Below are 14744 nucleotides of genomic sequence, written 5' to 3'. Positions count from 1 at the left end.
GTCCTGGGATTCTGTGTAAGTTAACACGCTGCAATTAAAGCATCTGTTGACTCAAGTTTTCATTAAATTTCCACCCAATTTCTACTCACTCGCAGTCTTCCATGTCACTCCACAGCTGGGATGTAAAATGATTCGTCTATCACTAGAAAACTCTTACAAAGTTGAGCTTTTCCAGGAGATGCTGAAATCCAATCCATTCCTTCAGACCAGATCGTTTAACTAAAAGTAGAACATCTGAGCAAAAAAGCTGTTTTAAATAGTTAATGTGGTTTTTTTTTCCCTTTTTGATGAACAACATATTACCACACGAGATACTTAAACACACACATATATACTCAATAGCCACCATTTTTTTTATCACGTTACCATGACAACATCGTCCAACAGTCTTTGTAAGGACTAAACCTCTTATCCAACATCATACTAAACACCAACTGTAAGATAAAAAAAACACGACTTGTTTTGCTGCATGAATGCGTGTTGACATACGGCGGCATCTAGAGGTCGGGGTCGTCCCCCCTCAGTGTGTTGAACTCTTCAGCGGCCGAGTACTTGTCGGCTCCCTGACCCCCAGAATGACGGAAACCCGCTGCGATCTCATCAAAGGTGCGGCCTTTAGTTTCTGGCACCTTGAAGTAGGTGAAGACGAAGAAGCCGAGCAGCAGAACTGTGAAGATGATGAAGACGTACGGCCCGCAGAGTTGCTGCAAGAAAGTAAAAGAGGTTTGATGTCCTGTTTAGATTACAAGTTATTTTAATAACTTGTAATGTGAAGAAGTTATTAAACTTGTGATGGACTGGCGACCAGTCCAAGGTGTAGGCCTACCCTGCCTCTTGCCCAGTGATTGCCTCCACCATGATGTCACACTACCCATCCCCTTGTAAACACACCCAGGAAGTTACAGAATACCCTCCATCACGGTTAGGTCTATGCGTGTGGTTAGAAAAATATGTTTTCTTTACATTTGCCTCTTAAAAAGCCCCTGATGAACTCTGTTTTTTATAACTTTTATGTTATAGATCAGTTTTTTCTGAGGGAGAAACCATGAAAAGTCCCAGACAAAATACGTACTTAAAAAGTAAGAAAAAAAACTGTTTTTAAAAGTTCCTTTTAGCCACGAACAGAATATTTTTTCATATATGCTGCATTTTTTTGCCTTATTAAATAATGGAAGCTGAAGAAATGACTCAGTTGAGTTTTTATCAAAAAAGCTGTTTTAAAAGTGAGCTAAAAGAGAAAAATACTGGACTCTGGAGTCAAAAAGCACAATTTGACAGAAGCAAACTAGAGAAAATAGATAAAGATGTATTTACATATTTATTTGTTTATTTATTATTATTAAATTTATTTTTATTTGATAAGATTTTGGGTAAAATGGAAAAAACTGCTGTAAATTCATTCTGCACCTTGTGTCGCTGAGTAAAATATGTTTTTTTTTTTTTTTTTTTTTAAAAAAGGAAAAGATAAAGCATTAAGAAATTTCAATCAGTTATTATGAACATTCTTTAAACCTGTTTTACTTTACTGTCAAATGGCTGGTTTTTTTTTTATAATTATCAGGCCATTTACTAATCATTGTTATCAAAGTTCCTAGTAGCCTGTTGTTGTGAGGGGGGCTGTAATTAGTGGTACACCATAGCTGCGTGTGGGACGTTTTGCAGCTTCGCGGCAAAAGCTGGGAAACTTTTGTATGGGAGGCGGAGAGAGACTGTGCCGTTGTCCGCGTCTGAACTGTGCCCTCTCATGTTATTCACAGAATGAACGTGCAGATCCTGATCCTTGGTGTGACCTTAGTGTCTGTCAGCAACCATTCAAGAGCCGTTACACTTGCATGATATTCTTTTCTTATTCTAGTGCTGTGAGTGTGAAAGTATGCAATGTGTGTATGTTTGTACAGTTTTTCAGAGTTTTTCATCTTGAATATAGTTTGTGGGACAGTAGGTGGCGCTGTGCTGGTTTAAAGAAAAGAAAAAAACCTACCATAACACTGATAGCTGGAAAAAAAAGTTTCTTAGTAATAGTTCAGCTTGAAGCGTTTCACACGATAAAACACGGTGGGTTACAGAAAGAGCTCTTCATGTCTTACCTCAACATACTGGAAGCACATTGCCACTAAGAAGTTGGCAGACCAGTTGCAGAAACCGGCCACGGCGATGGCTGCTGGCCGGGGTCCCTGGCTGAAGAGCTCCGCCACGATGAACCAGGGGATGGGGCCGGGGCCGATTTCAAAGAAGGCTACGAAGCAGAAAGTGGCCGCAACACTGACGTAGGACATCCACCTGAACTGGTCCTGAGCAGCAGAACACACCACAGAGGCTGTCAGGAACGTCATCGCACAAGTCTGCTCGGTTCGGCCAAGGTGATGACAAACTCTTACCAACAACGCCATGGCAACAGTGAGAAAAACAGCTGAAACCGCCATCCCCATCAAACCAATGAGCTGAAGGGGTCTCCGGCCCATCCGCTCCACCACAAACAGCTGCACAGACGTAGAAAAACGTCACCTTTCCATCATCCTGCCGGTCCTTTTCTGTGTTACTCCGGCCACTTACAGAGACGACGGTGAAGGCAGTGTTGACCACTCCGGCACCAATGGTGGCATAGACGGGCTGGGACACACCAGCTCGCTGAAAGATCCCGGTTGAGTAGTAGAACACCTGCACAGGAAACACAACGGAAGGTTTATTTCCCCGTCAGTGAGGTATTTGGTCACATCCATAGGATCATCCAAAAGGTTAGAAACATTTAGAATAAATCATTTATGAGAGGATGTGTGCGTCCTCCACGTCTGGCATCATGTAGGTTCTTCACTTAGTCTTGGTGGTGACACAAACACACACACACACACACTTCCTGTCACCTGGTGTTTTGTAGTCAGTGAGAAGCAGACTTTGAAACAATTTTAAAAAAAGAAACTTCCATGTGATGAAACAATTGCTGTTAGTTAATAAATGCATTAAAGGTATAATAACACATCAACGTTTCCGTTTATAGTAAAGAGAACATGTTGGAGTACAGAAATGTCAACTTTTTAAATGTTTTGTCTTCTGTATACATGAAGGGTGCCCAAAGTTCGTCCTCAAGGGCCGCTGTCCTCCAGGTTTTCCATGTATCCCAGTTCCAACACACCTGGCTTCCATTAAACGGATCCAACAGCCGATGAAATTCTGCACACGATTGAGTTTGAGTCAGGCATGTTGGAGCAGGGACAAATGGAAAACCTGCAGGATTGTGGCCCTTGAGGACCGGAGCTGGGCACCTGTCCACATCATTTGACATTAATAACAGATCAGCAGCCACAGCTTTACATATTCGTGTTACATTTTCAGTCTGGAATAAAAAGTTAGAGTCCATAAAGGGGTCAAATTTCAGCAATATGGCAACAGGTGCATGTCCAATCATAGCGCACTGCCACTATAGACTTATATATCATCATATATACGGTATTTCAAGCCCGTTTTTTGGTTAAATGGAAAATTGTTTAAACGTTGGACTTATACTGTACATTATGTCCACTTCCATTAATTGTTATTTATTTCTCTGAGGTCCTGCTGATTTTTTACCCTGATTGGTTCTTTCAGGCAATGCTTGTACTTACAGCGTTAATACCAGACAGCTGCTGTGACAGCTGCAGCATGATGGCAACAATGATGGGCTGGCGGTAGACGGAGGAGCGGAAAAGCTCAGGGATGGTCACCTTCTTCTCCCTCATCATCTTCTGGCTCTCCTGCCTCATCTCCTGGATGTCTGCATTCACATCATCAGTGCCCCGCAGTTTCACTAGCACTGAAAGACAGAAGTTATGTGTCAGTTAGTTCAGGTACCGTTTTCATCCCTGTGTGCATTATGAAAATATCTCGGTTCAGATTCGTATGGCTCGGTATCACTTTCTGAGCCTCATAATCACCAAGTAGCAGCGTGTGTCTCACCATTGCAGGCTTTGCTCTCCTCGTTGCAGTTGATAAGGAGGTATCGGGGGCTCTCCGGACAGAAGGGCAGCAGGACACACTGCAGCAAGGCTGGTAGTATGGTAAAACTCAACAGGAGCGGCCATAAGGACGCATTTCCCAAGATGGAGTCAATCCCAAAAATCTGCATAAACAAGTATACTGATGTAAAAACAGAGCATAGATACTCTACACCAGGGGTGTCAAACGCCAGTCCTCCAGGGCCGCAGTCCGGCAGGTTTTTGTTCTTCCCTGCTCCAGCACACCAGAATCAAATCAACTGGATCAATCAGCTTATTGTCAACTTCTGTATAATTACCCATCAATGTTAGGGTGCATTCACATCAGGATAGTCCGCTAGACTTGGTCTGATTGGGGACTAAACACATTTGTAGGGGGGGGTGTATCCATGCAGACCGAGATCGTGTTCACGCTGCACTTTGGTCAAACCAGCCAAACCATTAGAATAATATCTCCCCATTCCCACCAGAGGTGGCCCTGCACTGGTATTTGGCAGAAGAGAGGACCAGACCTGCGTGAAGAAGAGAACGCCACCTGTGAGTTGAAAATGGAGACGAAACATTTGGCATTTTAAGTTTTTTATTGTGTCTTATGCAAGTATCCTGCAGAAATACGCTGCAACAATGGACGCAGTATGAACACCAGACGGTGCAGAAGACGATCGCTGTGTATTTACCCACAATGCAAAGCTACGCCTATGCAGCAAGTAATTTGGTCTGCATGAAACTGGCCGGGACCTGCGTTTGTAGGTGGACCGAGTCCGCTTCTTTGGTCCGAATCAGAAATCATTCGGCACATTCACATTTCCCCGAACGAAGCGACTTTCCAAGCAAATAGGCTGAGATTCAAATCAAAAAGGCTGATGTGAATGGTCCCTCAGTAAGATGTGTTGGAGCAGGGAAGCAACAAAAACCTCCAGGACTGCAGCCCAGGAGGACTGGTTAGCCACTCCGCTCTACACAGTGTTTGATGCTTGTAAGAGATGTACTTAAACTAAAAGAATAATCCTAAACACCCTCAGTTTAAAGCCTGCAGATTACATTTACATTGCCATCAGTGAGGTTTGGTCCCAACAAAATAAAATAGAAACTATTTGCACTTTGTTCAACAGAGTTGAATCCATAAACCTGAACGATCACGGTGCTGAATGGAAAGCTCGGCCTGGACAGGAGCCAGAAGGAGAAGGAAGGAAGATCTAATGCGAAGTTTGTGCCATCAGGCTTCAATCCAATCACCAGCTCCTGCTTTGAAATAACACCTCCCACGTTGTCAGATGATCAATTCTAATCTGCCCATGTGTTCTCACAGCCAATCAGCAGAACGCAGACTGGAAGTCTTCAGGTTTGATCTGGAGCCACTTGGAGCAGCTTTCTGACCTGAAAATAACCTTTCAGAAGATTCAGTTCACAGCTACAAACAAACCGTCCTGCCTACTGCGGCGGTGGCGGTTCGACCAGGTCCTGGTGCTCGTCACTTTCACTCGCTTCAGCACAGAAATGATCGTCCCTTTCATAGACGTTTAGATGGACAGAGACTAATAAGATGTTAGTTGGTCTTTTTTAACTGTTGACTGGTTTTCTTCTTCTTTCTGTTTACTTTGGCCCATTTTTGAAATACTTTAATGTTTGTACTGACATCTACAAAAGCATCGTCCATCACTAGTTGTTCAGTTTGAGCTTTTTGCCACCCTACGTTCACCTCAAGTGCTTCTCTGGACGAGGATGAGCTGATTATCTCATGGCTGAGGGTAAAGCCACACAGCTTTAAGGAAGCCAGATCTATTCTTATTCAGTTGCTGTCTGATTGTGGCTTGTGATATCCTCTTTGTCAGACTAATCCTATTTTTTTCTCACCTAACATTCACTTGCAGGTTATAATCCAATTGTGATCATCTATTCACCTGTCTCCCACAGTGCCTGATAAGTTCTTTGTTTTTTCTTTATTTTCAAAATTGTTTTGTCAAAGCTAATGTGGGTTTGAACTATTAAGGCATTATAAAGAGAAAAAACTCATCCTTCTTCTTTGTATAACGCCTCTTGTTTTATCTGATTAAAACCAAAAGTTCTGGTGAGAGAAAAGGCTTCCTTTGTCTAAGAATGTCTGATATCTAGGGAAAAAATTAACATGAAAACTATTTCAAATACCAAGCACTGTTGTGGATGTACGGATGCACGCTCTCCGTTCGGTTTCCATGGCAACGAAAAACGCGTCGTTTTAGAGAGTGTTTTCTACTTGGAAATCCTTGTGACGTCCCGGGGGATAAGGTTCGGTGATTGGTTACCTTCTACTGGTTAACAAGGACATGTACAAATACATCAGGCGGGTGGAAAACGTGGGATAAAGTTATTTCCAACGATGGCTGGTGAGTTTACCAAAGAGAGACATCCTGCTGCATTCGTTGCTGTGGGTTGCTGTTTTCCACTTCGTTTTCAGGCTCTGATTCAGGTTCCAACATGTAGGGCTGTATGCTATGTGTTGACATTGTATTTTGTTTTTTTTATTGAGTTCATATGAGCCTAATCCTTCTGTTTATGAGACGTTACAATGATGGCGAAAGCAGCTGCGGTGCGCGCTCCCGATGTAGCGGGAGGCGGGGCTTAATGCGGAAGAGTCTCAATCCACTCGTTTTGCCCGCAGGCTGATCTGACAGCCTACGGAGAGGGTCGGTCTGAAGTAAATAAAGCCATTTGTGGCAATAACTCGATCAATCCCAGCCCTTCTGGTCTCAGAAATAAAAATAAATTAGCCTGAAATGCACAGAATAGTTCCACTTTAAATTCTTCTTACTAACTTTTGTTTTTGTGACAAGTGTTTTTGTGAAAAGTTGCACCTTTAAACCTAATGGGATTTATACATATACATATATATATATATATATATATATATATATATATATATATATATATATATATATATATATATATATATATATATATGTATATATACATATATATATATATATATATATATATATATATATATATACAGTGGGGCTCCGAAGTTTGGGCACCCCTGGTAAAAATTTATTTTAATGTGCAAATAAGGAGCTTTAAAAAGATGGAAAATCTCAAAAAGCCGTCAAAGTACAGTTTAGACATCATTATAACATGTCAAAAAAAGTTACATCCTATTTCCATCATTTAAACCTTCAAAATAACAGAAAACAAAATATGGCGTCTGTAAAAGTTTGGGCACCCTGCAGAGTTAGTACCTTGTACACCCCCAATTTGACAACAGAGACCTGACAGTGTCCTGGATTGTTCACAGTTATTGTCTGGAAAGACCAGGTAATGTCAATCTCAAAGGTTTTAAATGCTCAGACTCATCTGACCTTGCCTCAACAATCGGCACCATGGGTTCCTCTAAGAAAGCTGTCAAGAACACTGAAACTGAAAATAGTTGGTGCTCACAAAGCAGGAGAAGGGTGTAAGAAAATAGCAAAGCGTTTTCAGATGCTAATATCGTCTGTTCCGAATGTAATCAAGAAATGGCGGTCATTGGGAACAGTGGAAGTTAAAGCAAAATATCAGACAGAACAGCTCGCATGATTGTAAGAAAAGCAAGTCAAAACCCACGAGTGACTGCATGATCCCTCCAGGAAGATCTGGCTGATACTGGAGTCGTGGTGCACTTTTCCACTATAAAGAGGTACATGTACAATATGGCCTTCATGGAAGAGTCATCAGAAGGAAACTTCTTTTACGTCCTTACCACAAAAATCTACATTTGAAGTTTGCAAAGGAACATATAGACAAGCCTGATGCATTTTGGAAACAAGTTCTGTGGATTGATGAGGTTAAAATTGAACTTTTTGGCCGGAATGAGCACAGGTACGTTTGGAGAAGAAAGGGCATAGAATTTAATGAAAAGAACCTCTATCTAACTGTTGAGCATGGGGGTGGATCAATCATGCTTTGGGGGTGTATTGCAGCCAGTGGCACAGGGAACATGTCACGAGTAGAAGGAAAAATGGATTCAATGGGATTTGAGCAAATTTTGGATGCTAACCTAATGCCATCTGTGAAAAAGCTGCAGTTAAAGAGAGGATGGCGTCTACACATGGATAACGATCCTAAAAACACCTCAAAATCCAGGGTGGATTACATCAAGAGGCATGAACTGAAGGTTTATCTATCTATCTATCTATCTATCTATCTATCTATCTATCTATCTATCTATCTATCTATCTATCTATCTATCTATCTATCTATCTATCTATCTTCCTGAGTACAGTACTGATGGGTTTTTATAGGGCTCTCAAAATTAACACTTAAATGTTAACAAATCAATCTGTAGAATTAAGACTTTGAGTATTTTAAATGTCACACTCATACTGATATATATATATATATATATATATATATATATATATATATATATATATATATATATATACATACATACATATTGTGTGCTGTGGCCTTGTACCAGGTCATCATTGTTAATGAGAGAAGTTGTTCTCAAATAATTTTACGAAGTAAAAAATAGATATAAATAAAAAATAAACAAAAGTTAAATATATGCATGAAAAAGTATTGATAAACATAAGCTAAAAGTTTAAATGCATCTTGTTTCCAGTTGAACTTAAAGGAAACTAAAATTGGAATTTCAATGTTTGTCAAGAGAAACAATGTCCTACAAAACGTCTTCAGTTTGGGGAAACAAAACCAGAATGGTGGCCAGACATTGGGTAAAAATTACCTGAAAAGACAAAAAAAAGTCCCTAATGGCCACCAAGGTTTGGTTACTGGCTTCTTGATTTTATTGTTTCTACAGAACTCTGCATTCTGCATGAATATTTTTTATATGAATCTTCTGAAGTGCTCTTAATCTATGGATCGTACCTGGGCCATGAGAATGCCAACCACTACACCAAGCTGATGCAGAGTTCCCAGGGCGCCACGAAGGGATGTGGGTGAGATTTCCTCTACATACATGGGAACAAAGCCAGTAGAGAGGCCGGAGTAGAGACCCACAATGAAACGTCCAATGATGAGCATCTCAAAGGAAGCAGCCAGTTTGGAGAAGCCCATAAATATAGCAGCAATGAAAGCTAGCCCGTTGGCCATCAGCATGGAGTTCTTCCTATAGGAATAAAAAAAAAAAAATCAACCAATAATGCTTATTTTGTCCTTTAAAAGAAAATGTGATGCCAGAAATGTAGTTGGCGTACCTGCCGAAGCGGTTGACAAAAAGTCCGACAGAAAAGGAGCCGAACATTCCTCCCACAGAGAAGATGGCCACAGAGAGAGACCACAGAGCTGTCAAAGTGCTCTGAGGGATGGGCTCTGAAAACCTGCTGCTCCACGTCTCATTGTAGAAGCTCTCAATGATCTAAAAACACAAACCAGCATGAATACAGACAAAACACCCTGCTTGATGAAGCCATGTAATTATGCCCAAACCACAAATTACGTTGTCAAAATCAATCATTCTGTTCAGAGGCAACTAATGGATCTTTAATGGACCTTTCTCTGAGTGAAATAATCCCCACATCTCCACAACAAGCTGACTTTCTATTTGCACAGTTTACTTGGTTAAGCACCTTCTGTTCAGGTTTTTTTCTATTGTGGTGAAATGGGTTTTGTTTGTGGGGTGTTGCCCATGGTCATGCGTTCTCCTGAGTGTAAATACTGGCTTCAAGAAGGACAATGTCTGATGTTTCAACTTTTCCAACTCTTCAGCCAATCAAAAATATCTACTGAGCATCTGCAAAAGCCAAGCCACCTACACTGATGGGCAATTGCTTGTGTATGTGGTTGATAATAGTCATTTTAAAACTCAAACCTATTGCAGAATCACTGCATGAACATGTTAATGAGTAACAAGGTATTTAACCCCAATTGATGCAGTAAGCTCATGTGGACAGCCATAATCTGCTTAGAACAATCTAATGAACGGCATCAAGCAGAGAAAACATGGAAGGAGATGCAGAAACTCCTAAAACAAATTCAAATCTAAAACTAGTTAAAATCTTGGTTTTAAAAACTTAAACATTTGGTGAAATCAGATGGAAGAAAAACAACAGTAGAACTCAGCACCATGTTTCATAGTGAAAGTCAGAACATTTCCACATAAACAATGTGAAGGAACTACGGGACTGAACAGCAGTGGAGCCAGAGGAAAACCACTGATCAGTAAGGAGAACTGGAAAAGAAGGCTTTAGGGGCATAAAGACTGGACTCTGGAGCTGGTACAAGCATAGACTGTATAAAAGATGGATGGAGCCTCCATGATGTCACCCGTAAATTTCTGAAGAGCTGAAAGTGAAGCTCAATAGGCGGTTCCCACCATCGCCATCTTGGCAGCCTCATGCACGCTGTCGCTCCCAGAAAATACAAAAATGGGAGAGGGGGTGGATGATTGACATCTATGAAACTCCAACTTGCTTGTAGCTAAGCGCTAACAGCTAACAAAAGTAGCGGGGGGAAGGCTAAGTCACGCTGTTAGCAGGCTAAAATCAAGCTTCATCACTTTCTCCTTTATTAAATTAATTTACAGATGTATCTATCATTTAGTACCTGAGCCTCTAAGCACATGCGTGGAGAGACAAAACAGCAGCAGAGTTACCAGAAGTGTGACAAACCATGACTGTAAGATCCCCTATTTTAGGACTAGTTTCGGGCAGACAGCCTTTTCTGTGAAGAGTTCTAGGTTATGGAACGCGCTCCCAACAGACCTTAAGACCATACTGGATTTTAAAAGGTTTACTACCAGACTTAAGAACTGGATAAAGACAAATCAGGCCTGCAATCACCTTTAGTATTGTAATTTTTTCCATGTGGGTGGCAAAACGGTAGTTTAGATTGAATGTATTGACAATGTTCTTATTTCGGACTGAATTTTTTTGACAGCCTTGAATGTGTTTTACTTCATTTTACATTTTGGTGTATATAAACGTATTTGTATAATGTATGTATATATAAAGGCACAGATTTGTAACTTTTAATTTTGGCAATGCAATGTAATCTGTGTGTACTTTCTTATTGTGTAAAAACCCACCTCGGGACCGGCATTGTAGATTAGCCTTGGCTAAAATGCTGTAGTATGTTCGATCATTCATGGAGCATACTTGTTCCTATCAAATAAAAATAAAATAAAACAAAAACCGCGGTTGTGCTACACTCTACTTTCTTGCATATTAGCTACCTGTCAATCAAATGGTCACTTATGCCCAATTTTAAGGTTAAATTACTTCTAAATGGATGAATTGTATTTAAAAAAAACGCACAATTCACTCCCCCACAGTTGTCATAAAGGTAAACCTGACCTATTAAAGCTAAAATGTTTTTTTGTCGCAGGCTGTAAACATGTTTATTTCTGCTGTGAAGTTGGTCTTTTTAACATGGGAGTCTATGGGGATTTGTTTTGGAGCCCCAAGTGGATGAGAGAGGAACTGCAATTGTTGGAAATTCCGCATGAGCTTTACTTTGAGGTTTCCGCTTGGTTTCAATTCAATGCTCTCATACTTTTAATAATTCTCTTACAGTGGACTAGTTGTTATCTCATACATCCACTAGAGGGCAGTGCAGTGATCTGCATTCATCTGCAAGTTCTGACGTCTGTTTTAGACAACACGGCGTCAATGGAGGAGATTATGATAATGTACATATTCAGAAATAAACATGCAAGGAGGCAGCACAGTCGATGACGACGGTCTGTTCACCCACTAAATACCTCACAGCTTTGTTCTTTTTCCAGTCATACGTCAGCTTTACTGCAAAACACTGCCCCCCTCTGGTTGTCAGTGGTACTAATCTGTTCCCTCTATAGGGGTATAAACCTGCAAGGGCTCCGAAAGGGTCAATGTATGTAAAAAGGTTGCAGATGTTTAGCACAGAGCATCAGTGAATATGGCAGATGAATGCCACTCCTCCTCCTCATTTATTCTATATTCTATGTTGTTATGTTACTTTCAAGCTCAACACAGAACACAGTTACTTAGAGCTGCTTAATCCTTAATGCCTGAAACTGCTGTATTATCTCATTAACCTGCTCCTTGTCGTTTCATATTTGTCAGCCTTCTTCAGGCACAACTCACAGGCTCAGAAGATTTACAACCGCCTTCATGCTTACATTAGCATGAACAAAGAAGTCCCAAATGTTTTCCATGTTGTGTTTGTTTGCTTGATTTATAAAGGACACTTGTCTTCCTAAACTCTACATTTCCACATTTATCCATCCAATAGGAGAGCATTCAAACCCATAATTTGACATTCAATCCATTTTTTTAAAAAAAGTTCATTATCCACCAAGTTGACTTTAACATTTAAAATGCAAAGAAGAAAAAATAGTTTTTCTAACATGTAACTAACTTTATGGAGAGCTGAAAATATTTCCTGTTAATCACTTGTTTATCAGTGTAACAAAGCAATGTGGGTTTAAGGCAGAGCTTCTCAGATCTTATAAATGAAGGAAAAGTAGAAACTGAGATAATCTGTTACTTAAAATGAAAACGACACCAAACCCAGAAGTCCTGTCCAGCTTTCCCTGCTCGCTTTACTCACATGTTTCTTTAAACATAGGACTTAGTAAATGTCCTGCCATACTTACACTCTGAGGAGCATTGATGACTCCAGTGTTGTATCCAAACTGCAGAGAGCCAATTACAGCCGCCCCAACAGCCATCATGAGCTGGGGTGTCACCTGTCGGCAGGACAGAGGAACAGATTCAAATAATGAGAGAAAAACAGACAATTAACTTTGTGCTCCTTTACTTTTTATAAATTTACTATTTGTTGCATTAAATCTGAAATTCTACCATTTCCGCATGTTGTAGGAACTAATATCAGCACTTATTCATATTTAGGGGATCTATCTGATCAATCCTCATCGTACAAGTTAGTAAATTTGACCATGAAGGCATGATGAAAGGTGAAACGGCTGCAGAAGCAACTCTTCGAACAAATACAGTTCCAATGGTTTGGACATAACTAACTAACCTGTCAGACACACTGAGGTGCAAAAACTTTGTGTCCCATTTACCTCAAAGGCAGTGATGCATGAAAAATGCAGAAAGATGCCAGAATACCTCCACATCAAGAGGAACTTTACATGACTCTCTTGGCTACAAGACAAAGTTTATTTTCGTGTCATTTTGTGTTGTATTTGTGGAACGTTGTGTCGTTGTGGAGCGACACGGGAGTAACACAACCAAATGATGACAAACAAGCACAAAATAAAGAGTAAATTAAAGTACTGAAGTTGAATTAATGTAAATAAAATAAATTTTTCCTCTTCCTGCTGGTTTGCACGAAAATTTACATCCCTAAACAGTGAAATTTAATCAACTTTTAACTCTAAATAAGTACTTATATAGCACTTTTCCAGTCTTGCTAAGCGCTCACAGCGCTTTTCACTACGTGTCACAGTCATCCATTCGCACACACCCCGATAGGCCCATCAGAGGCAATGCAGGGCTCAGCGTCTCGCCCACACTTAGCTGTAGAGTCCGGTGAAGGCTGGAATCTATCCTCCAACCATCTGGTTGAAAGACAACAGTTCCACCTTCATGAGGCTTCAGGCTGTGTACTGCACCAAGCTGTGTAGCTGTTGTTGGCAGCTGTTCAGTGTTTTGGCTTTGATTTAAGCTGGAGCCTCTGCTACATGGCGGGGTATGACCCACGCGCCTGTTTCTGGACACGCAACGTCTTCACACTTTGGAGAGAAAACGCAGAGCTCTTGAAAAAAGGAAGGAAAGTTATTAAACTTCACTGAGAGCTTTCATTTAAGGACTCCCGGAAAAGATGACCATGTCTGTTACATGTGTCAAGCGATGCATATTTAAGTTTAATTTCCCAGCTGCAGAGCTGATCAGCAACTGTAAGCAAATACAGATAAACAAATCAATGAAGCAGTTATGGTACTATGTCCACCTGGTAAATCTAGAGATGGTCCTCACCGTGCTGACCAGTCGCAGCGAAAATCTGGTTTAATCTACAGTAACTTCATTCTAATCTAGCTGTTCATAAGACATCAAGTATTTGAAGGACAAAATACTGAGTAAATAAAAAGTTGAATTAATGTAAATAAAATGATTAGGTCCACATAAAAAATGTTTTTTGTGGGGTTGTCACTCAGTGTTGTGTACTTGGTTTAAAAACAGAAGTAATTTACTGACTTTTACTTTGACCTTTACTCTGGGTAAAAGTTGAAAGTAATTATTTATGTAAAAAAATTGTTTTGGTAGATCAAAAATTCAGACGACACAAACCCTTTTTAAGAGTTTCAGTAAAAGGCATAAAATCTGAAATAACTATTTTTTTCATCAAACAAGCTCAAATGTCATTAAAAACATCACCTCGTGGTTTTTCATGTCTCTAAATCCATGTCAGGAAACAACAAAATATTTCTGGTCTCCACACTGACTTCACATCAAAGCCACGTCCATCATATGTTCAGTACAAAGACAACAGATATGAAAATGTTGACTGATGGTGGAAATGGTTTATTTTTATTCATTTTGTCATGTCATGTGACCGTTATACTGGTCATCCATCCAGGCAGCAGCTGCTGCAGAGATGCTGGTGGTTGTGTTGGAGTTAAACCCACATCCCCACCAAGTCCCTGCTGCAAAGCAACAACTATTTTGACTTCATTAATTATTTTTTTATGTGGGGTGACATCACTTGGACTAGTCTTTTACTAAATAAAAGCAACATTATGTGAAACATTTCTTCTAATTTATGCGGATTTGTCATGTCAGGTTTGTTCCACAACCTCGTTTAAGCTCATCTTATAAAACTCTGATCACTCCAGGTAAGTGTAAACAGTCA

At 40.2% G+C, this 14744-nt stretch overlaps 1 protein-coding gene across 1 annotated transcript; it reads right to left on the bottom strand.

Moving 5' to 3' along the window:
- Positions 1 to 497: 497 nt before the first annotated feature.
- LOC306755182 (solute carrier family 2, facilitated glucose transporter member 1-like) lies at positions 498 to 12612 on the bottom strand (the record flags this gene model as incomplete). The annotated part of the gene is made up of 9 exons (XM_079239473.1): positions 12523 to 12612; positions 9143 to 9303; positions 8814 to 9054; positions 3931 to 4093; positions 3600 to 3787; positions 2554 to 2658; positions 2379 to 2480; positions 2088 to 2291; positions 498 to 704 (listed from the first exon to the last, which is right to left on the bottom strand). The coding sequence occupies exons 1-9, from the start codon at positions 12598 to 12600 to the stop codon at positions 498 to 500; spliced, it is 1449 nt and encodes a 482-aa protein (XP_079095599.1). The 5' UTR covers positions 12601 to 12612.
- Positions 12613 to 14744: the final 2132 nt, after the last annotated feature.

This window comes from Telmatherina bonti (genome assembly GCF_933228915.1).
Source record: "Telmatherina bonti genome assembly, chromosome: 4".
NCBI lineage: Eukaryota > Metazoa > Chordata > Actinopteri > Atheriniformes > Telmatherinidae > Telmatherina > Telmatherina bonti.
This window is presented reverse-complemented; position numbering and strand designations above follow the sequence as displayed.